This window comes from Kryptolebias marmoratus, linkage group LG6 (assembly GCF_001649575.2).
Source record: "Kryptolebias marmoratus isolate JLee-2015 linkage group LG6, ASM164957v2, whole genome shotgun sequence".
Classification (NCBI taxonomy): Eukaryota; Metazoa; Chordata; class Actinopteri; order Cyprinodontiformes; family Rivulidae; genus Kryptolebias; species Kryptolebias marmoratus.
The window spans coordinates 8,000,264-8,021,093 of record NC_051435.1 but is presented as its reverse complement, the minus strand read 5'-3'; the positions used below and the strand labels follow the sequence as shown (position 1 = coordinate 8,021,093).

The 20,830-nt window shown below is 38.9% G+C and overlaps 2 protein-coding genes across 4 annotated transcripts; one reads left to right on the top strand and one right to left on the bottom strand.

The window, feature by feature from the left end:
• Positions 1-1,552: 1,552 nt before the first annotated feature.
• Positions 1,553-9,629, top strand: LOC108240448. Its single transcript, XM_017423930.2, has 11 exons — positions 1,553-1,710; positions 2,436-2,581; positions 2,829-2,910; positions 3,182-3,317; positions 3,733-3,935; positions 4,035-4,171; positions 4,921-5,062; positions 5,265-5,549; positions 5,654-6,817; positions 7,459-8,237; positions 8,473-9,629. Exons 1-11 carry the CDS (start codon positions 1,585-1,587, stop codon positions 9,575-9,577), a joined length of 4,305 nt encoding a protein of 1,434 aa, XP_017279419.1. The 5' UTR covers positions 1,553-1,584; the 3' UTR covers positions 9,578-9,629.
• A 2,619-nt stretch (positions 9,630-12,248) lies between these two features.
• Positions 12,249-20,830, bottom strand: zgc:152951 (uncharacterized protein LOC569013 homolog). Of its 3 annotated transcripts, XM_017423924.3 has the most exons (11): positions 20,625-20,829; positions 19,716-19,955; positions 19,477-19,594; positions 18,117-18,269; positions 17,792-17,986; positions 16,454-16,527; positions 16,024-16,221; positions 15,239-15,376; positions 14,751-14,840; positions 14,472-14,615; positions 12,249-14,361 (listed from the first exon to the last, which is right to left on the bottom strand). In XM_017423924.3, exons 2-11 carry the CDS (start codon positions 19,953-19,955, stop codon positions 14,233-14,235), a joined length of 1,479 nt encoding a protein of 492 aa, XP_017279413.1. In that variant the 5' UTR covers positions 20,625-20,829; the 3' UTR covers positions 12,249-14,232. The 3 variants fall into 3 exon arrangements, with proteins under 3 accessions (XP_017279413.1, XP_024863346.1, XP_017279414.1); XM_025007578.2 differs by lacking the exon at positions 15,239-15,376 and having other exon boundaries at positions 20,625-20,830; XM_017423925.3 differs by lacking the exons at positions 17,792-17,986; positions 18,117-18,269 and having other exon boundaries at positions 20,625-20,830.

Here is a 20,830-nt window from a genome sequence, read left to right as displayed (position 1 = left end):
ACGATGCCTCCCAGTCCTGCCAAAACTGTTCACCAGCCACTAAAGGATTAACAACTTCGGCCATAATTAGAACTTGTCTGTGAACAGAAATACTTTTCTGCCCCTGCAGCAGTCACTGGGATTCAGGTGACAGTTTTCATTTTATTTTGAAAGTTACACAGTCTGAATGTCAAAAGTCACAAGGTATAATTTTAGATGATCCATGCCCATCTTCTAATGTGGTAATGATGTGGTCTTCAAAACCTGTGAATTTAGCTAGTTGGTTGCTGCGCTATTTATATATATATGGTTCTAAAGTGATGTTTTTAAAAACATACGACAGAACGAATCAGACAGGAATAAAGTGACAGCGTCTCTCTTTCTCTCAATCTCATCAGTTGCTGATACAATCCAGTTCCAGGCAGTTCCATCTGACTACTTTCATTACCACCAATATTGTCTTAGAAATTTCAGCCTGGTGTTACCGCTGCTGCACTTAATAAAGTTACCAAAAACTTACTGCTTTTAGACAAAATTAGCTGTCGGTATCAGTCAAGTGGTTCTAAATTAGTTTATCTTTGATTTGCTGAGCAATTTCATCTTCTTTTTAAACCCTAATCATTCCTTCCTTTTCTTGTACTCCTCGATTCTTTTCAAAAGAATCTTTTGATGCAGAGGTTCACTTAGACACTGCTTTATACAATTTCCTGTCTTAAGAACAGTTTCTGTGGCTTATTTTGTTATTTATTGCAATAACTGAATTGCATTTTGCTTGTTTATGCCATTCTTTTTTTATTGATCTCTTTCTTTAGTCTTATATTAAAAGATTTTTTATCTAACAATTACCTTTTGTTTAGTTCAATATTATTATTATTTTTACAGCTTTACACTCAAGGTTTGGTAATGTTTTTGTTGTCTCACATTTTAGTACTGAATTAGAGATGGTCTCATTGCTAATTTTCCATTTTAAGTTTGCTACTAAATAATAATATTAAAGAACAGTTCATTTCTAGTCTTTTTTACTCTTTATGCACAAGTTGTAATTTATAGCAGACTTTGAATGAAACCTATATTTTTCAGTTCTCTTATTCAGCCAACAAGTGCTCAAATGATCTTAGAAACTTTTCAATTTTCTGTCTTCTGTATTCATCTAATTACCCCTCCTTTCTGTCCAAAGCCAGTCAGTTTGAAGCTCATGGAAAATCACAATCACACACGAAACCGTTATTTCTTAAGAAAGAAATTCAGCCCTTCAAAAATCTAATAATATTTTATACAAAAGTTACATTCAGTAATAAACAGTGACATTTTCTTTTATTACAACGTGGATGTTTATGCATTAGACAAAATACTGCACACCCACCTCTGCCAAAGTCTGACTAATGTCCGTGTTTCACCTGCATAGATGAAAATATGTTATATTTCAGAGGGATTTCCCTGGTTAAATAAAGGGAAAACAAAACAACAAAAAAACAAAACAATCATAACTTCCCTGTTGGTTGCCAGGTTGTGGGTGTCTTCCATTGGGGATAAAGGGGGAGGCATAGGCGGACGCTGTGGAGCAAACCTGGCAACTGTGAGTATGCGCTGGATCCAGCAGACAGTATGGCGGACAACGAAAGTGATTTAGAAACAGACGGGCTTGAATTAGCCCTGGATGCTCTGTGTCTTAGACACTGCAGCGACGAGTCCTCTCTGAACAGCAAGGAGTATTGCTCTGAGTTTTGTGAGGTATGTTGAAATGATTTCCTACCGTGAACAACAGAAATCGTTGTTGGTTGAGTGCTAACGCTACTAGCTCCTCCGGCTAACGTTAGCCTCCAGTCTGGCTCTATTTGTGCAGTTATTGCGGCAAAACCCTCTGCAAACTGTGCATTAACAACTAAATTTGTTGTATTAAAACCAGTTTATTGGCTTGGTACCTCACTGTGACGACAGTCTTTATTGCTTGACATGTTAAGATAACATTTACCATTGTAGCTGTTTAGTTAAGCTAAGCTAATTGACACAATGATTGAGGCTAGACAAGGAAGGATGCTGTAAATAATATAGCTTTTAATTATTAAGTATTTAAATGAGCAAAATTATATAAAATTACCTCGAAAGTTTATAGTATGAGCTTCATATTTGGAAAACAAACAAACAAAAAACCAAAAAACTCGAGACATATTTACTTAGGTCATCTTTAATGTAAGGATACTCAGTTCTCCAGGTTTTCTTCATAAACATACTTTGACCGTGCTACATAATATTGTTTTGGTGAAAAATGACTGCATGTTAGAGGTTATTAATGCAAACTTATAATAGTTTACCTACTCAAGGCAGTGCTGTAGTGATGCTTGTATATAATGTAATCTGTTACAGTTTGTGAAGCTCATACCACAACAGGAGATGGACTATAGGTGTTTAAGTATTGTTGAGCTGCTTTGACTGTGTTTTTGTTTGTTCCTGCGCAGCTTGTTGAGGAGTACACGGGTCAGTGGCACGTTCCTCTTCCTCAGCTCAAGGTGCTGCGGACTGCCCTCTGCAACTTTACCAAAGCCACAGCTGCCTTTCCTGATGACTGTCAGCACATCCAATATGTTCTCAGCAGTCTGGCCTTGTGAGTGCTGCGTTTCCTGGGAGCCACTTATTTTCAGATGAGCGTTCATTGTTAGCTCCGCTCTCTTATTTTAGTAACTCACCACGACGTGTTTACATATCAACTTCAGCGCAGAGGAATTTGCTGCTTTTAGGAGCCACATTTGGAGCTGTAGAGTAATCGTAAACCAAGCTGAAGCCGTTGTTTTGATTGCTTTGCAATGCCTTTTTTGCTGGATTTACTGTATGTCCCTCTTTTTGTCTCACAGGAGCTTCTTTGAACTGATGCTATTTTTCAGCAAGGAGGAATTTGTGGAAGAACCTATAAAAGACATCCTTGATTCTTTTCAGGTGACCGCTACTAAGCAATTGTCCCATTCCTTAGTTCTGTTCTTTACAGCACACAAAAACTGCTGCTTAGTAACACATATTAGGCTGAAAGTACAGTAACACAACAAAATCGAACTCAGAGACGCTTTATGATGAAAACTTTGTTTTTCCATTTGTAAATTAATGTTAGAAAGTCATTATGGATCAACGACTCTTTAAACTTACAATTTAATGTTCTAAAATAGTGTTTAAACCTCAAGGAAGGTGTTAATTGACTGTCTTTTCTTTGCAGGAATGCCACACTAAACTCCTGAGACACAGAAACATCTACCTTCAGCATGTGAAGCAGGTTATCAAGGGAGGAGGTCCATGGGAGAATCCAGTGTTGCAAGGACTTCTAAAAGAGGCAGAATTGCCACCAAATGAGGGTAGGCATCTATCTAAAGCTGAATGTTGATGAAACTGACTGGAGTTCAGCTATTTATGTTGTTTGTTCTTGTGGCACATACAGTAGGTCTGTGAGGTAGTGGTGCAGATTAGTGGAAGGTTTTATTTTCATTTCACCCATTGTTTATCCATCACTATCCAAATTATTGGACTGAGATGTTTTGTGCTTTTTGTTCAGTTACATTCATTTATTTGTTATTGAAGCGGTCTTGTTCTTTAGCGAACATGTGAATTGTTATTCTCAAAAGGATTTTCAGTTTAAATAAATCAGTTTTTTTTTTTTCAAATAATAATTTTATCCCTTTTTTTCAAAATAAAAAAAAACATTTACAGTTAGCTAGTGCTTATTGATCACATTACTTGCAATCACTTTTGTACAATTTTTCTCTTGCACAGTTGAGAACTACTTGAGTTCAGAATTGCCAATATTTTTGGAGCTGCGGGTTCGATATCTGCAAGCCTGTGAACGCATGCAGGAGGCCATGGCTCTGGCTAAATGCTGTCTGGAAAATCCTGAAACTGGAAAGCATCTGTACTTCCATCAGGCCTACCTGACCTGCCTCTACAAGGCCTCACTGTATGAGAACCTCCAGAAGGAAGTAAGAAAGGAAGAACACAACAAGCCAAAAAAGAAAGGATTCACAATATTAATCCTTGTTGTGCCTGTAATTAAGTAATGAAACAATATTGTTCCTCAGATGGCAGAAATAGATGGCCGTGATGCAGTGGAGATTATTTGCAACACAGAAAGTGTGGAGAAAGATGAACTTTTGTTGTCATTGTGCAAAACGTTTCTCACTCGGCAGCTAAATAACGGGGACATGTATTACATCTGGTAAGTGTGACTTTCTTAGAAGCATGGTGCATTAACACAACATTTCTTCATTAGGTTTTTTTGTACTCTTGTTGATTTTATTTTCAATCTGTGGGTTTGGATTTTAGTATCCTCGATTTGGAACAGTAAAATCCTGTTTGAAAAGGTATTTTGAGGTTTTGTAAATTTATTTTTTTGCTTCAGTATGCCTGCATTAATCATAACTCCAGTAGCAAAAAGCATGGCTGATATGACATTCTTCTTCATATGTGCTTCAAGACCAATTTATTTACTGCCTAAGGCAGTATTGATTCCTCAGCATGCTGTCAGATTAGCTCTAGCCCATTTCAAACACTGACCCTACAAGAACTCAGGTGTCCTGTGGGCACCAAATAGCCCTAGAAGTTGTCTCGGGTTTTTTTCCAACCATTACCAAAATGGTTTTCATGTTGTGGCAGCTCATGTAATTCTGCCACGGCTCAGTGTGTCCAGATCGCTACACTGCCCAATTAGTTTGGCTCCTTGCAGAGCGTCCTGCAGCCATCTCTTTTCTTGCTAAATGTTTTACATGGATCCACCTGTTTATATGATGTCCAATAAAGCTGTTATTATCATTAGTTCAGGCAGGCCTCATTTCTCCTTTGCACAGTTCTGATGTTCACATTCCTGTTATTAAAACTTTGAGTGGTGGTTTAGTGTTTTTGCATTACAGGTGAATGATAAATACTTTGGTTAATTAAGCTAGAGTTGTTTTTATTTATGTTTTGCAGGGACCTGGTTTTCATCTGGAGCAGGTTGTATCTTAGGGCCCATCCTTCCCGGCAAGGTTTCCTTCGTGAGTGTTTACAGCTGGCCTCTTCTGTTACCAATGTCAGAGCCATCTTCCCTTTCATCAAACTGGTCACCACAGAGGTGAGAATCCCTGCATAAATAACAACATACTGTGCACATTTTCTACACCAGCATCACAAGTAGCCCGTCCTTTCCTTTTGATGTTGAATGAAAAGTTTTACAAAGACATACTTGATACTCTGCTTTTTTTACTGTCTCATATTAGTTGGAATCATTTGGTTCTTTTTCTCTTATCTATTAATGTGTCTCTGTTTTGGAATAGCTGGGCACTGAAGGGGTCCAGGTCTGTGTGGAGCTCTGTGCCAGGGCCTTGCAGCTGTGTGATACACAGGCTGACTCTGTAACCCAATCACTGATCTGCAAGACCATCGCCTTCCTGCTGCCTCATGACCTGGAGATTTGTCGAGCGTGCGCCCTGCTTGTGTTTTGCCAGGAGCGAAGCCTTGAGGCGTACCGAACTGTCTGCCTGCTTTACATGCATCCTGATCAGGAGCCACATCCTCATAATAACCCTGTCCGGACCAATGTTCGCTTTCATATTTTACAGGTCAGTATATGATAATAATAATACTATAGATGGGATTGCCTGGTGACCTGTAACTTATGCCTTTTACTGTTTTTTTGTTTTTTGTTTTTTTTCTTCTTTTTCAGATGCTCAAGGAGCGCCTGTGTTTTGACCCTGAGTTTTGGAACCTTTTCACTCTCAGGACTTATTGTTTAGAGTTGATGAGTGACAACATAGTGAAGGATGCTGTACTCAGTGAGATAAAAGAGGAAGAGGAAAAGGTTTTCAATGAAGAGCCCTTATTAAATAACTGTATAAATGAGTCATGCACTTTAGGTTTCCATTCATGCCACTGCGCTCAAACAGCATTTGTGAAACAAGACCACCTACAAAAGCAAAGTGTGGATGGAGAAGGAAGAAAGTGTGTTGTACCAAACAACTCCTCTCTAAAGAGTAGGAAATGGAGGAATAGGCTCAGAGAGAGAACACAGACCTTGTCTGATGATGAGATTGACCTCTGTAATGATCCAGAGTTCAAATATAATCTTAAATCTACCTCTGTGGGTAATACAGCTATGTACTCACTGAGACAAAACCACTCTAACAGAGAGAATTCTGCCCCCGTTAAGTTCCCTCTAAATCGCAAAAGAGAATACTTGTCTAGATGTGTTAAGAGCCAAATTCTTAAAAGGAAAGGTCGGAAAAAGAGATGGTTTCAAGGTCTCCCTAGGCTGGAACAAGTCCAAATTGTTAAAGAGAAAAAGATCTTAGTTGGAGGCAGAAAACGGGGAAGGAAGCCTTTACTGAAACTGGAGCTCTCTTTCCCTGATAATGAAATCTTCCTAGCAGAGGAATCATCTGGTGCTGAGGCAAAAACCGACACGGAAGAGCCGAACGTGCTTTACGAGGATGTTAAATTTGAAAACAAAAGTGAAGAGAAAAAGAATGAGCTCGAGCATCTGAGTGACCCTGACAAGGAAAACCGAGAAGACAGAAGCTTGGTTTGTGGCAGCAGTCAGAGTGAAATCCGCCAAGAGGAAACTCAAACCAAGTTGGAGGCTAAACTTTGTGAAGATCCTCTGAGTCAGGGTCAAGCAGCTGTTCCCGCTGCTGACGCTAACCTCGAGCTCGACGGTCCACTCTTGGAGTTCTTTGATAATCCAGTAGAAATGTTTCACAGTTACTCCTTTCAGTCCAGAAACATCGACGATGAGAAACCAAAACCTCAAGAATCTAATGCATCAGATGAGATGAACGGTGATGCAAACCAGACCGAGCCAGACATGGAAACTGAAGTCCCAAGAACTGAGGTAAGTTATTTTCATTTGGTAATCCAATAGGTCACCTGCTCGAGGTTTTACTGTCAATGCAGCAGAATAATGTTTGAGTTACCATAACTGGACAGTTTTTAACTTAATCAATCAGGACTGATTTTTGGTCAGTTATTATTTAGTTCTGTCTGATTCTGCACTGATCAGATTGACCGGGTTTCAGACAGGAACATAACAGCCTTAAAAGCTTTTAACACATTTATTCCATGGAACCTAAACCTTTAAGTCCACGAGACACAAAGCTCTGGTTACAGGAAATTTAGTCTGTTTTTAATCAGAATTATCTTCACTGTATGATGATCAATAAGCAGTAGCTGTGAGGTCCCAGTGAAAGTGAACATTAAACATAAGCTTTATTGATAACAATAGATACTTTTTGAAACCTGGTGAAGTCCTGGGAATATATTAACTAGCCAATGATTTGTTATGAACCGTTATATATTTAAAAAAAAGAAGAAAAGAAAAAAGTTTGTATTTCTTATCTGCAGATGTTGGTTAGAAAACCGGACAAAGCTGGAATTATCAGCTCAAAGTTAAAATGAATAAACGAACAACACATTTGAATCTGGAGGAATGAATAGTTTCATGTATTCATGTATAGCTTTTCTCGTTTTATTCAGGTAAAAAACAACTCGCCATGGAGAGAAAGAGTTCTTCGCACTCAGCAGTATGGCCATCTGATACACTCCTGCAAGTTCTGCAATAAAACCTATAAGGGTTTGAATGTCATGAGACATGCCCTCTCTCATCTGAAGAAGAAAAAACAAAGGTGCATACTCTGTGGGAAACGCTTCAAACTGCTTCATTTGGCCAAAAAGCACATTTTGGACCACATTAATGAAATGCGCAAACAGAAACCCCGTGAGCCAGAGGAAAGTCCACCTGCAAATGGAATCATGGAAAAAGTGGAAAATGAGTGCCGTCCTCAGGATGAAAACCAGAATTCTGATTCTAAACAAAAACCTTCTGAACAGAAACCCAAAGGCAAAACAAAAGCGAGTCTTAACAGGAAAGAGCGCATCATCAGGAACATCCGCACCCTCATTAAGAGGTCCTGTGTGCTCTGCAAAAAGGGCCAAAACCCAGACACAAGTGTGAAGGACAAACCAATAGACTTTAAGGATGAGCAGGTAGTCATTACAAATGATCTGGTGATAATAAAAGATGCATCTTTGATGGAAACAAAAGAAGAAGAAGAGGGATCGAAGATGTCAGCAGGAGAAAATGGCAGCGGTGTGGACAAAACGTATCACTTGTGTCCGTCGGAGTCCTGTGACAAAGTGTTTTTGAAGATCGGCAGTACGCTGACGAGGCATGCTATCAAATACCACATCGACGAAGACAGCGTGCTCGAGAAGGTTTTTGTTTGGGCCAAACACAAGTGCAGCTTTTGTGGCAGGTAAGAAATACACAAATTGCCAAATATTTCTAACTTTCTCTAGAGTTTAAACCTCACATTCAGAACTGTAAATTAGTATTTACAGTGCCATAATTAAATTACTATATATAGCTATTGTTTAGTGTTTAAAACTCATCTGCTGTATTTTTTTTAACATATTATTTTGCAGTAGCTGCTCTGATAACGGTGTATGTGGTACTTATTGAAAAGTACAATTTGTCCTTAAATTTTTCAGGCAGATCCACTTTCTTCAGCAGTACAAGGACCACATGAAGCTCCACAACTTTCCTCTTCCTCTTTTCTGCTATCATCTCGAGTGTCAACAGCGCTTTCTAGCACAGCAGGATTTAAAGGACCACATCGGTACTCACAAGCCCTTAAGGCTTCAGTGTCAATACCCAAACTGCGAGAAGCTTTTCTCAAATTTACAAGGCATCTATGACCATGAATGGAGGCACTACATCCCCGCGCCGCAGAAAGACGAGCTCGAGTTGGGACCCAGTAAACAAATGGAGCCAAGTGAAGAAGCTCCTTGGAAGCAGAGAGTAAAGGTGGAGGAGATTTGGCTTCAGAACAAAAAAAGTCAGATGGAGAGTCCCACTCCTGTTCTTCACACAGATCTGGTTAAAACTGAAGATGAGAGATGTGAAAAAAGTTTCCCTGACAATTGGAATAAACCTGAAGCTGAGGGTTGTAAAATAAGTGTCCCAGACAAAAGTCAGACTCTGTCTATGCACGATGATTGTTCAACAAAAACAGTCAGTCATGAGCACATGGATGATGTTAAACCCACCATTAATGGAAATGAGGAGGTGACGAGAATATTAAACGAAGAATTCGGGTTCACTTCCCATGATGCCGGTAAAACTCCTTCCAAGAAGAAATGTGGAAGAAAACCTCGGGACTGGGATGTCATAAATGTCAAAGACTGTGAAGAAAATACCACCTTGGCTGAGGGAGTCCAGAAGAACATGGCAGAGCCTCACATCACAGAGCACAAAACTTTCAAGCCCGAAGATCCTGCCTATGCACGTTTTGTAAAAACCCCCTTCGTCCGACCTCCACCTTCCACGTACCTGGATGAATCCGTGCTCTCGATGCGCAAGAGGAGGTCCGCCGATGAGCCCTCACCTCAAAAATCTACCTACAACCGGTTTAAGAAAAGGAAAGAAGAGGCAGAAAAAGAAGAGAAGGAGATTGTTGTAGTGCCAGAGCTGAAGGTCAGACATCGCTGTGATAAATGTCTTGCCTTCTTCAGCGCCCTGGAAGAACTACAGAAACATCAAGCCCTCAACACCTGCTCTTCTCTCTTTGGTTTTGATTCTGACGATGAAAGTTAGCACGATGGATTGAGACATTATAGCTTAAAACTATTAACCTTTTCCATGAAAAGCCACTTATCTTTTTTTCCTTATTTCATGTATGTGAATAGGAGCGTTTACAGGAGTCCACTGCACTTCTATTGTTATCAGAAAACATTTAAATTACAAAACAAAGCAGTGCTAAAATATCTAATTCGTTAATAAGAGAATTTTCAAAGCAATAAAGTGTCAACAGACCTTTTTGATATTAATCTAATTTAAATATGGTTTATTTTATTTTGTTTTATGAATGATATTTTTGTAAACAGAACTGTTTGAGGAACAACTAGATTTGTACATTTGTTCGGTGACAAGGGCTGTTAAACTTGCTGCTAAATTCATCAAAGTTCTTCACAATTGGTCCACATCAATTGAGTTTAAAATAATGCCAGTACTTGAGAACTTGGTCCATCACTGGCAGTGTGCAGACATCTTGTGTTGTCTGTGTACTGAGAAAATATCGTCTTCCAAATAAAAGATCACCACTCTGAGCATTACCATTCCAGAGATGATAAAACAACCATGGGCAAAAATTTTGGCAGGGATTAAAAATGTGTTTTGAGGCTGTTAGATGATTCTGTAGTGCACTGGAAAACAAAAAATCACAGATTTTAAAAGCTTTAATTAGCATATCCATCAAATGTTTGCAAACTGTTAATATTTACAGTGCTGACCCTTCAGAATTTCTGCTGTTCTCTCTGACACGCTTAATAACTTCTACTGTAGGCAAATGGTGGACTCCTGGCAGTGGCTCAGAAGGTAGAGGCTTGTCCTGTAATCAAAGGGTTGCTGGTTCAAACCCCCACTCTGTCTCCTTGGCGAGACACTTCACCTGCCTTTCCTGCTGGTGGTGGTCAGAGGGTTCAGTGTCATGGCCGCCTCACTTCTGTCAGTCCGCCCCAGGGCAGCTGTGGCTACAGTGAAGCTCACCGCCATCAGTGGATGAATGATTGTAGCGTGAAGTGCTTTGGGGTGAAGCGCTACACAAGTGCAGGCTGTTTATGATAACACCATTTTTGTCTTATTGGGGCTTGAAGATGATCAGTATTCTGGCTTGTTTTTTAAAAATTGACTTCAGGCTCTTACCAGGGTAATATTTAGAGGTTCCTTACCTTGTGTCCCCGTTCTTTAAGACACCTTATTCCCTTTGCCTCGTGTTACCTCCTAAAAGGGAATGAAGTGCAATCATGCAGGAAAAACCACAGATCAGCTCCAAGTTGTGTCTGGACTGATGGAAGAAGTTGATCATGTTTTGAGACTTTTATTAATGGCTGTGTTCTTGGGCAGAATCGTAAGCCCACTTTTTTTGGATGAAAAGCAACCCTACATGTTGCATCTAGATGCTTCACTGCAGGCATGGCACAGGAGCCATGGTAGAGCTCTCCTTTTCTTCAAGCAAACCTGAAAATAAATGTCTTAAGTTATTGTTGCAATGAAGCCATTTTTATCTGATCACTCAGCACAGTAATCTAAAAAGGCATGAACTGTCACTACAAAATCTAAAGCCACAGTTTGCAAAACACATCTGCCAAATGTTTGGCCTTAAAAAGAGGCTTCTTGTTACTGATTGTAGGAATGAATGTGTTGGTGATGGTTGTTTTCTTTCCTTTTCTATGAGTATCATTTAGGTCAATCTTACAAACTTCAGTCAAAAAACAAACTATAAGAGTCTACAAGGTGCTTCATCATTGTGTGAACTGCTGCTTCTGTAGTTAAACAGGGTTGTCTCCTCTGTTAATGGAAAAAACAATCATCCACTCATTAACCAAAATATCTAGCACGTAACTCTGCATACTATGACATGAATTCTCTGTATATTATTTAAAGTATGCATATTTTGACTAGTGCCAAGACAGACTCTGTGGTTGGAATGTAGAGAGAATAATTTATAAATCGGAGACCGTTTGCTTTTAAATTTTTAGCTCGTTCTAAACACAGCTTGCGATTCCACAATTTGTATTTCATTATGGATATTTCACTTTGGTTTTATTGTATAAACCTTTCAGATGCTTTTTCTGTTGAATAACTTTTTATCGTATTGTTTTTATAGAACTGTAAACCTAAACCTGCTTATTTATGTACAAATGTTAATAGACTGGTTTTGTAAATGTAATGACTTATATATTTTTCTTAAGAATGAAGTGAATAAACAAATGATGAAAGCAAACATCTCCACAGATATTTGTGGGAGTTTATCTTTAACTTGTTGGGTTTTTACGGTGTGACAGATTACAGAAAATCAGACCTTTTGTGCAAAACATTGTAATCCTTTGAATTTGTTGCTGCTTTTCTGTTGCTACCTGAGAATAAGATAAATTAGAACATTTTAGACAGTTATATCAAGAAACGATATGTGGTCAAATAGGTCAAAAACAACAACATTTTGGGGAAATTAAATTAGGAATTTTCAGTTTTAAACTTGGTTTAGATGACTTTAGACAATACTAAACAAGTTGATTATTTTATTCATACTACTGCAGACGTTTACCAACTTCTTTGAATGCATCTTTATATAAAACCCAGGCTAACTTCAGGATTATATCATTCTTGAAGGCATAATAAACACGCCAAAAGAAAAATGCAAATGTGTTACATGATAAAGTAGACGACAGAGAGAATAAAAGGTCCTAATCATCATCAATCAAATGTCTACTGTGGGAGAAAATAACTCTTTATTAGTGGTTTTGTTAATGCACATGCACAAAAGTACTGGCCTGTTAGAAGCCAACTGCATGCAGGTAAAATGGTAACAGAAACATGTTTAATTCAGCATTGCATATTTACCGTTGAACATATTGCTTCATTATTCAACCCCTGGAAAGGGGATGACACAATAGCATTTTGTTAAAATTGTTTAAAAAGGTTTTTGCATAAACTTTTCCTGATACGTGAGGTAATTTTGAAGAAGTACAAAGAACATCAGTGAAAGGTAATCGTCCCTCCTGGGCTTCTCACTTTTACCCGTTAAACATCTTTTCCACTGTAATCAGCCTCTTCACAAGATAACAGCAAAGTGTACAAAAGCCTTCCTTTGAAATATAAACTATTATATATTGTAAAGACAAGTGTGCAATCCTGGAACACAGCCCTGCCTTCAAGGTTTTCCAGGATCCCATGCAGTTAAAGGCATTCCAGCTCAGACTCATGCTAACTCAGCTATTTGCTTTGGTGCTGCTAATAATTATATAAGAAAAGGAAATGTTATCTTCAAGCACACATCACTATGATTTGCAAAGAAGTCCAGAGTGAGCTGGAACTGTCAGGACTTAAGAAGCATGCAGCATCCATTAGTTTGATGTTAAACAACCCAGATACTGTTTCAGCTACAGTTTCACTGTGACCTGAGAAAATAAATGATGACAATTTAACAAACTACATAAACATGTCGAGGAAATCAAACTGAAAAAGGAATCATAACTGAAATCATTTAGACAAGGTAAATATTAAATATGGTCGTGTAATGCTCCATTGACTGGAGATATAAAGTAAATCCTTTAATTAACCTAAATTTCCATAAATAAATTAAAACTCATTTGAATTAAGTCTTCACAAAGTTAGATTAATAATATATTAGTTTCAGCAAATATGCTAACACACATACCTGCATAAATACAGCTCAAGATTCACATGTAGATCAAAAGTGAACAACTATCTGTGAAAAAAAAAGACTATAAATGTCTTATCAGCATTAAAAGTTAGCTATAAACATGCAAAGTGTCCAAGTGCAATCCAAAAATTACGTAGTTATTATTCTTACTTTGCTGGAAACGTAGCAGTAGCTCTTTAATAAAGATTTTCAAAGGAAGACCTGGATCAAAATGAAGGTGTGTGGATAAAGGCATATAATAGGAGGGCAATGATTACCTCTGAAGACTAGAAAAAACTTTGAATAACTGATGCAACAGCACTCAGATGTTTTTGTAAGTTCAGCAAAAAGGAATCACATAAACCCAGATCACAGATGCTCAGACATGGAAATGTGTTCATATCAATAACCTTTGTATCCAGGATAATAAACTAGTTTTCCACAAAAGCTTTTTTTTTTTTCTTTAAATGCAAAAAGGCAAAAATGAATCTTTTGCCATCCAGAGACCTAAAAACTCAAGTTTGCACCACTTGAAATCGTGGCTTCATGAGTGTGAAAGGTTTTGATATGGCTCGTCAAGGCAACATCTGCTCGGAATAAATGTGTCCCATGAAGAAGTCGGTGTTGAACTCAACTGTAATTGTAATTTTTCACTCCTGAGTTGCCGGTAAAGACCAGTGAGCAGAGAGCCCATACGAATTACAGTTAATAAAAGAACATGCTTCATGTCTCTATTAGATGACCTGCTGGAGCACAAAGTGTTGGCTGTGCAAATGTCTCTTGGTTTTTGTTGCCCTACAGAATCTGATTTACTGCTCATATGTGACATCCACGGTGAGGTTTAGAAGGTAGAACTAAGACCTTAACACTAGAGTAAGTCTACAACAGGATTATGCTTTAGAGGTACAGTGCAAACCTGCCCATGTCACAGCTACAACATTTGTATCTCATTTGGTATAAACTTCAACACCAACCCTCTGGATTCAAGCAAATACGGCTGAGTTGAATGTACAGAAAATAAATAAAACCTCCGACAGCGTGTTCATGCTCAGTGGGAGCTGTTGGAGCTCCAGTCATAAGGGAGGAAGCTGACTTTAGTCTTCCCGGCAGAAAGGACGCCCTGCAAGCTGCTCTTCTTTGGAGAGTCTCCCATATGATCCAGCACCCATTTCAGCAGCTATGAGAAAAGGTATAAAAGGTATAAGAGTTTGCTGCTGCCACAAAGAAATAAAAGCTGGACATGAAGTATGTCGATTATGTGTGTTTCTGCAAACAATCTCAAACTACCTTCTCGTCCGTGCCTCCAAAGTCAGCCTTGTACCACTTGAATATCTGACTGAGCCGTACTTCTCCTTTCCCAGAATTGACCACGCAGCCATCGTCGTTCTCCAGGAAGGCTTCAGCTGCTGTGCGGAGCTGGCTGTCAATATCCTGAGAGGGTTTTAAAAGATCCGTAATAGGATTAAACTCATCAAACTCCAAATGTGACCACACATTGTATAATGTAGGCCATCAGTGTCTGTTTGATTATTGATAAGTCAACACAAAAAATCAAAATCCACTCACCTCTGGAGTGTAGGCTTTGATAGGCGGGCAGCCCTTCGCACCACAGTTCAAGGCAAAGTGAATGAGAGGCTCGGCATCTGGAAGCGCCACCTTGTGGACAATCAAATAAATAACATTTAGTTACTCTTAAAAAATGGTTCCCAAAATTGGGATTAGGACCTTACCTTTGGTCATAAAGAAAGTTAGGGGTTTGTTAATCTCCAGAAATTGAGTAAATAAAAAAAAATAAAAAATTGGGTTTTTTTTGGCTGTATTTCTTACTTGGGAGGGAGACATCATTGTATTCCTAAATAAATGAAATTAGTATAATGGTTGTTAAGGTTGCTTGTGTTGTCATTATACTTTTGTCCAGTTGGTTTTCATGCTTCGACCAGTGATAATCAGGTTGTCAGTCTTCCACAGGTCTTTATGGGTCAAAGGCAGTAAAGTTTGGGAACAACTGGTGAACGAATGCTGTCTGTGAATGAGAGAAAAGTTTGTGTAAAGACCTGAAGCCGTGGGTCCGTGTTGGAGAAGGGCCTCCGTAGCTGTGCGACACCCTTCCTGTTCCCTCTGAGGACACCGTTCTCAATGTCTTGTAATGTGAAAACCTCTCCTCCAATAAAGTAGCTCACATAATTAAAGAACTACAAAAAAAAGTTAACGTCAAGGTTTCAATTCATGGCATTTAGCAATAAATTTAAACAAAAAAATGAACATTTCTTTACATGTTATACTATTCATTTAATTCAAGTTAGATCTACAGTCTGACAGAACATACTATAGTTGGTGTAAATAACTCTAAGTCCGTAGTGTTCTGTAGGGCCACTGTCCTGCAGGTTGTAGTTGTTTCTCTGCACTGACACAACTGATTTGAATGAACAGGCTTCTGTGAAACTTGAAGACCTGCTGAAGAACAGGGAAACAACTAAAACATGCAGGATAGTGGCCCTCCAGGTTCAGGGTGGGACACCACTGTTCTAAATAAATAAATATATACAGAATGACGCTGCACTGCAGCCAAGAATGCAGTGAGGTCTAAAGCAATGCAGGAACACTGCCTCAGGAGGCTCTCCATCAATGAGTAAAACAAAACACACTGACACACTCCTTAACACTAACAGAAAGCAACACATCTGAACATTACATCTAAATAATAATGGGCTACCATGTAATAGCATGAAGTCACCATGACAGCTGTGGTGGGAGCAGTTTTGTTGAATATCATTTGGTTTCCAGGGTGTTCTGGTCTTTGGGGTGAGGAGCGTTTTTCAGTGCAGCTGTGTAAACCTACTCTGTATCTCTGCCACATGTTGGTGGGGGCCCCCAGCCGCAGGTACCCGTGGATGACTAAGGCATTGTAGATGTTGATGAAGAAGGCCAGCTTCTCCTCTCTGCTGAGTGACAGCAGCTCCACCCGTTGCAGCTGAATGGCTAGATCACAGTAACGCTCGAACACAGGGTTCACAGACATTCCTTTGTAGTCCACGGACTGGAGGAGAAAAAACAACACGTTTTTTTCTTTGCACACACACTGATGATGTCATCACACATAGGAAAAAATAAATCAACTTCTTTCTGCTCTAAAAACTTAAAAAATCTAAGTTGCAAAAGACAAACTGGGATTTAGGAGCGTTTGCTTTGTTAACATTAACGTAACGTAGACAAGCAGCACGGCACAGGTTTACTGACAGCCAGAAGCTTCGTGACACTTCGGACGTTACCTTCCCATCAGCAGAGAGATGCTCCGAGAACAACTTCAGAATCATCTCCCGTAAAAGCAAAGCCAGTTCAGCGGCTGGAAAACAGAAGCATCAGGAGAGAAAAAAGACAAAATAAACATATAGAAGGTCACAGAAACAGATGTTAGAAAAAGCCCAAACTATAAAATATCCACTCATATCACAAACAAATAAGGAAATATCTATATGTCTGCTTCTCATTGGAGAGTTCAGCCTTTTACCCATACATCACTGTACAACCTCAAAAGACCCTCTTTATTTACCTTTAATGAAACTACGGACACAAATCATAGAAAACTGTTTAAACATTTGCCAACGACAAGACTTCAGGGCACTTACCGGGTAGTATTGCATAACAAATATGTAGATCCTATAAAGAGCTGAGGGAAAACCAAGTCCAGATACAGCTCCAGACAAACTACAATCATTTTAGGGTTCACTTCAGGGTGACACAAATTAGACCGTTAGAAACTAAATTAGACTTGCTGATCAACACAAGACAAAACTGGAAACTAATTCAACAAAAACACATCAAGACTGGGATTATATATATTTTTATTTTGTTAGGAGCTTGGAGTAGAGTTAGTTTACAGTGTGCAACACTCGGATATAAACACAGCCACACACAGCTGGGCAATAAGTCTCCCCACCACCACAAAAAATACCTGCAAAATTAAAAACAAGGCATTTTTAACTTATGGGTTTTGAAACCAAGGTTTAATGATATACCTGTTTTTTTCCTGCTAATCTGATAATGCAAATTATTCATTTTGACTATAATAATAAAATAAGTTCAATCAAATGTGTGAACTTCAAGCATTTCCATCAGAATCCTATCAGAAGTTCTCTAAGTGCTGATAAATTTGCCTAAAAAATTGCCTAACAGACCGACTGACCCAGTAAACCAGTACTCGGTTTACTTTCTTTCAGCTGCGCCTTGATGGCCTTATGGAAATTGCTTATCCACCAGTAAAGATTATGAATTCAGATTAATAGCTCTGTAAAAAAGGGTAGAATGTGGCACTGAGAGACAGTCTGTGTCATTTTCTAATCATACATGAATTTCTAAAATCAAAAAACAAACACAGTCCTGCTGCATCAGAAGTTAACTTGCAGATGGTAGAAGTCACAAATGAAAAGTTATGTTTTTTTGTCATCAGATATATCATTAACTCCTACTTCAGCTTTTAACATAAACAAACCAAAATGAACTCAAAACAGCCCAATCACCAATCAAGAAAGAATGTGTTAGTGTTGAGGCTCAGCATGATTCGGAAAGCGATCTGCACAAGCTCGGAGCCTGATCATCTCCTGACCTACCCTGTATTGGACTGCAGGTCGCAGTTTGTCCTGTATTAAGGGCTGAATGAAAGTCGTCCTCCAGGAGCCTGTACAATGTGTCCATGGTGTCTTTTCCTTCACCAAAACACCCATCTTTCTTCCCACAGCCACGCGCAATGACCATGTACTTCTTCTGCAACAGTGCCTGCCCTGTTTTAAAGGCCTCGGCCCTGTCTAGCACACACACACACACACACACACACACAGCCAGAGTCAAGAGCTGAGAGAGAGCTGAATTTGACTATATGAATCAGTCCAGTGAGTTTTCACATTTCACATCAGAAAGCTTGACTGCCTTACTTACCCATGCCCTTCTCTTTTTGCAGCCAGTCAACCAGCTGGCTGCCTGAGAAGCTCTTTTTGTATAAAGTCAGTCCCCTCCTATGACTGCCAATCACACCGCCATGCTTGAGGTCCTCTATCAGGTCTGCCAACTCATCTCTCTCACACTTAAACTCTGTGGATCGTAATATCCCAAAGCCACGCACAAACACACACAAATATAGATGTTCAAACCTATATATACATATATATAATCAAAATATGGACAATTTTGCAGTCCAGTTTCATATGAATAATCACAGCTTGAGGAAAAACACCTAAAATGAGGCAAATTAATCTGCGTATTGATTGGCAATAACTAAGTAATTAATATTTCGATTTGATTGTAGGATTAAAGCAGGGTTGGGTGTCTCTGCTGAGTTTCAGAGTCAATTGATTTGATTTCATTAAATGTTTATTTGATGTATATAATACTTATTTTGCTTGGGTTATAAAAAAGAAAAATCTGAGATTTCTATTGCCAAAACCAAAAAAGATGAGAAGCGTCACACAAACGCAATCAACATTAACTCGCTTGAATAAATATTAAAAAAACAAAAAACAAAAGGAAAATATCAGTTTTGAGGACTCAAACATGTAAGAGTTTTCCATATTAAAACAAAGCTGCACACAGTACATCCAAGCATTTTATTTAGATTATAATATTAATCGCCTGACAGAGATATAGACTAAAGACTGGCACAACATGTTTTCTAGCTAAATAACATCCAAAGCAGGCTCATATAAAAGACTGATGGGAAGGCAACAATAAATACCATAAAACCTACTTGCTGTCAACTCATGGGGATAATGTTGCTGAAGATGAAAACCTAAATTCAAACATTTTTCCACCAACACCTGTGCAGTGTGCCTCCTGAAAAACACTCTGCTCACACTGTGGGATGTCTGTTACACATAATGAGCTACTGTGCAGCTGCCTGATGCTACCGGGCTCATCCACAGGATCAAATTTCCTGAATCAACTGTCTGTGCCGGCCTTTGCTACTGGAGAGGCACCAGGTGTTCTGTAAATATGTTGATATGTCCACATCAGCCGGCACTATTTCATAACCATCCCCACCTTTCTGTGTGTTGCTCAGTCTCAAACAAAGATGACTTTGCGAAACCAACCTCACCAACACTGACAGTCCTTTCTTTGGATGTTATAAGTAATTTATTTCATCCACAGTTATGCTGAGAACAGACCACACAAATCTACAACTAAAAGATTTGTTCATCTTTGAAATTAACAGTGAGAACTGACCAATACTACTTAAACAAACGATTGGGCATAAATTGAAAGAAAGCTTTTTGTGCCCTCTATAGATCCCAAAAGTGCTCACCTCCATCGGTTGCTCCACCTGTATCCACTGATGGATTCTTGTCTGGCAACGGTGGAGCATCTGCAGGAAAAGGTTCCTCCTTGACCAGAGTCACCAGCCTCTGAAGCTCCTCAGGAGCCTGACATGAAGCACATCAACAAGTGACACAACTCAGACTTTTGTGTTTTTGAAAAAAAAAATCTAATTCTAATAAATACATGCCACTTTGTGTGGTGTGTTATTAATATCCTTTGCCTTACCAGTTTTAAGAGGTCATCGTTACCCCCAACATGGACGTTGTTAAAGAAGATCTGAGGTACGGTGCTGCGTCCCGTCAGCTCCTTCAACTTCACCCTCAGCTCAGAATCGCTGCCAACGTCCACATCGTGGACCGGTACGCCCAAGCGTCTGAGGGTGGCCTTGGCCTGCAAACAGTGTGGGCAGCCCTGGATAGAGTATACGGTTACCCGGCCTGGAGCGCTGCTCTCAGACTCATCCATCTGCAGGGAAAAATGGGACGATATCCAGTTTAAAGAAAGAGTCGTTCTAATCGTTGCGTTCACTGCTTCTAATCTACTGAGCAAGTAAGAATAACAAGCAAAGTGTCTCACTGAACATTATACTTCTCTTATAGTTTTTGTTTATTGCTGATTTCTTGGTTTCAGGAACTGTTTCCCACAAAGGAAGACATTGGTGAAGTTTACTTCTTGCTTATTTATTTCCAAACATCGCTTTATGTTGAAAGCAGCTCAGAGTAACACACATTTATGTGAAAAGTCCAGTTATGAAATGACACAGTTCCTCATTCATTCCAGCGCTACTTTAGCTGTTTACTGAATATATTGAGCTTTGATCCCAGATAAAAATCACTCATGTTGATTCGACACCAGGGTTAATGTCCAAGGTTTATCAAACATGCCTAACAATTTATTAATTCATCTCTTTTTTAAGAAAAGCTATCATTTTAATAGAGAATTTCAGGAGCATGAGGTCTATTTTACATATTGAATAATACAACATGTGAAAGACGGTGAAAAATTACTTAAACAGTAATTAAATAAAATAAATTATTATATTCTGAGTGGGCGTTATTGTGTCTTAAATACCACTATACGCTGAGTATTTTAAACTGACCGACTAAGGATTAAGTAGCAAAATCAGTACTTTACCTTTCGGGATTAGGACTTGATTGACATGAGAGTACAAAAACAAATATTGCAGATCTTATCCTTTTAGCACCGTTAACTAACACATACTAATTGATAAAGAGGTGTAACGCAAATCAAGAAGCTATTAAGGAAGTTAACCATCAGCTGCCCCGACGGTTCATCTCTCCGTCAGCTATTTACAGGTTTGCTAGCTAGCTCTTCTGATG

What these genes read in the sequence shown, in the direction of transcription:
- zgc:152951 (XM_017423924.3), bottom strand. Translation starts at nt 19,955, where the DNA reads ATGGATGAGTCTGAGAGCAGCGCTCCAGGCCGGGTAACCGTATACTCT. An exon ending in ACATGTGGCAGAGATACAGA is followed by an intron (nt 15,377 to 16,023) that starts GTAGGTTTACAC and finishes TTTTTTTTGTAG; the next exon opens with TTCTTTAATTATGTGAGCTA. An exon ending in TCAAAGCCTACACTCCAGAG is followed by an intron (nt 14,616 to 14,750) that starts GTGAGTGGATTT and finishes AAACCCTCTCAG; the next exon opens with GATATTGACAGCCAGCTCCG.
- LOC108240448 (XM_017423930.2), top strand. Translation starts at nt 1,585, where the DNA reads ATGGCGGACAACGAAAGTGATTTAGAAACAGACGGGCTTGAATTAGCC. An exon ending in ACATCCTTGATTCTTTTCAG is followed by an intron (nt 2,911 to 3,181) that starts GTGACCGCTACT and finishes TTTTCTTTGCAG; the next exon opens with GAATGCCACACTAAACTCCT. An exon ending in AGAATTGCCACCAAATGAGG is followed by an intron (nt 3,318 to 3,732) that starts GTAGGCATCTAT and finishes TCTCTTGCACAG; the next exon opens with TTGAGAACTACTTGAGTTCA.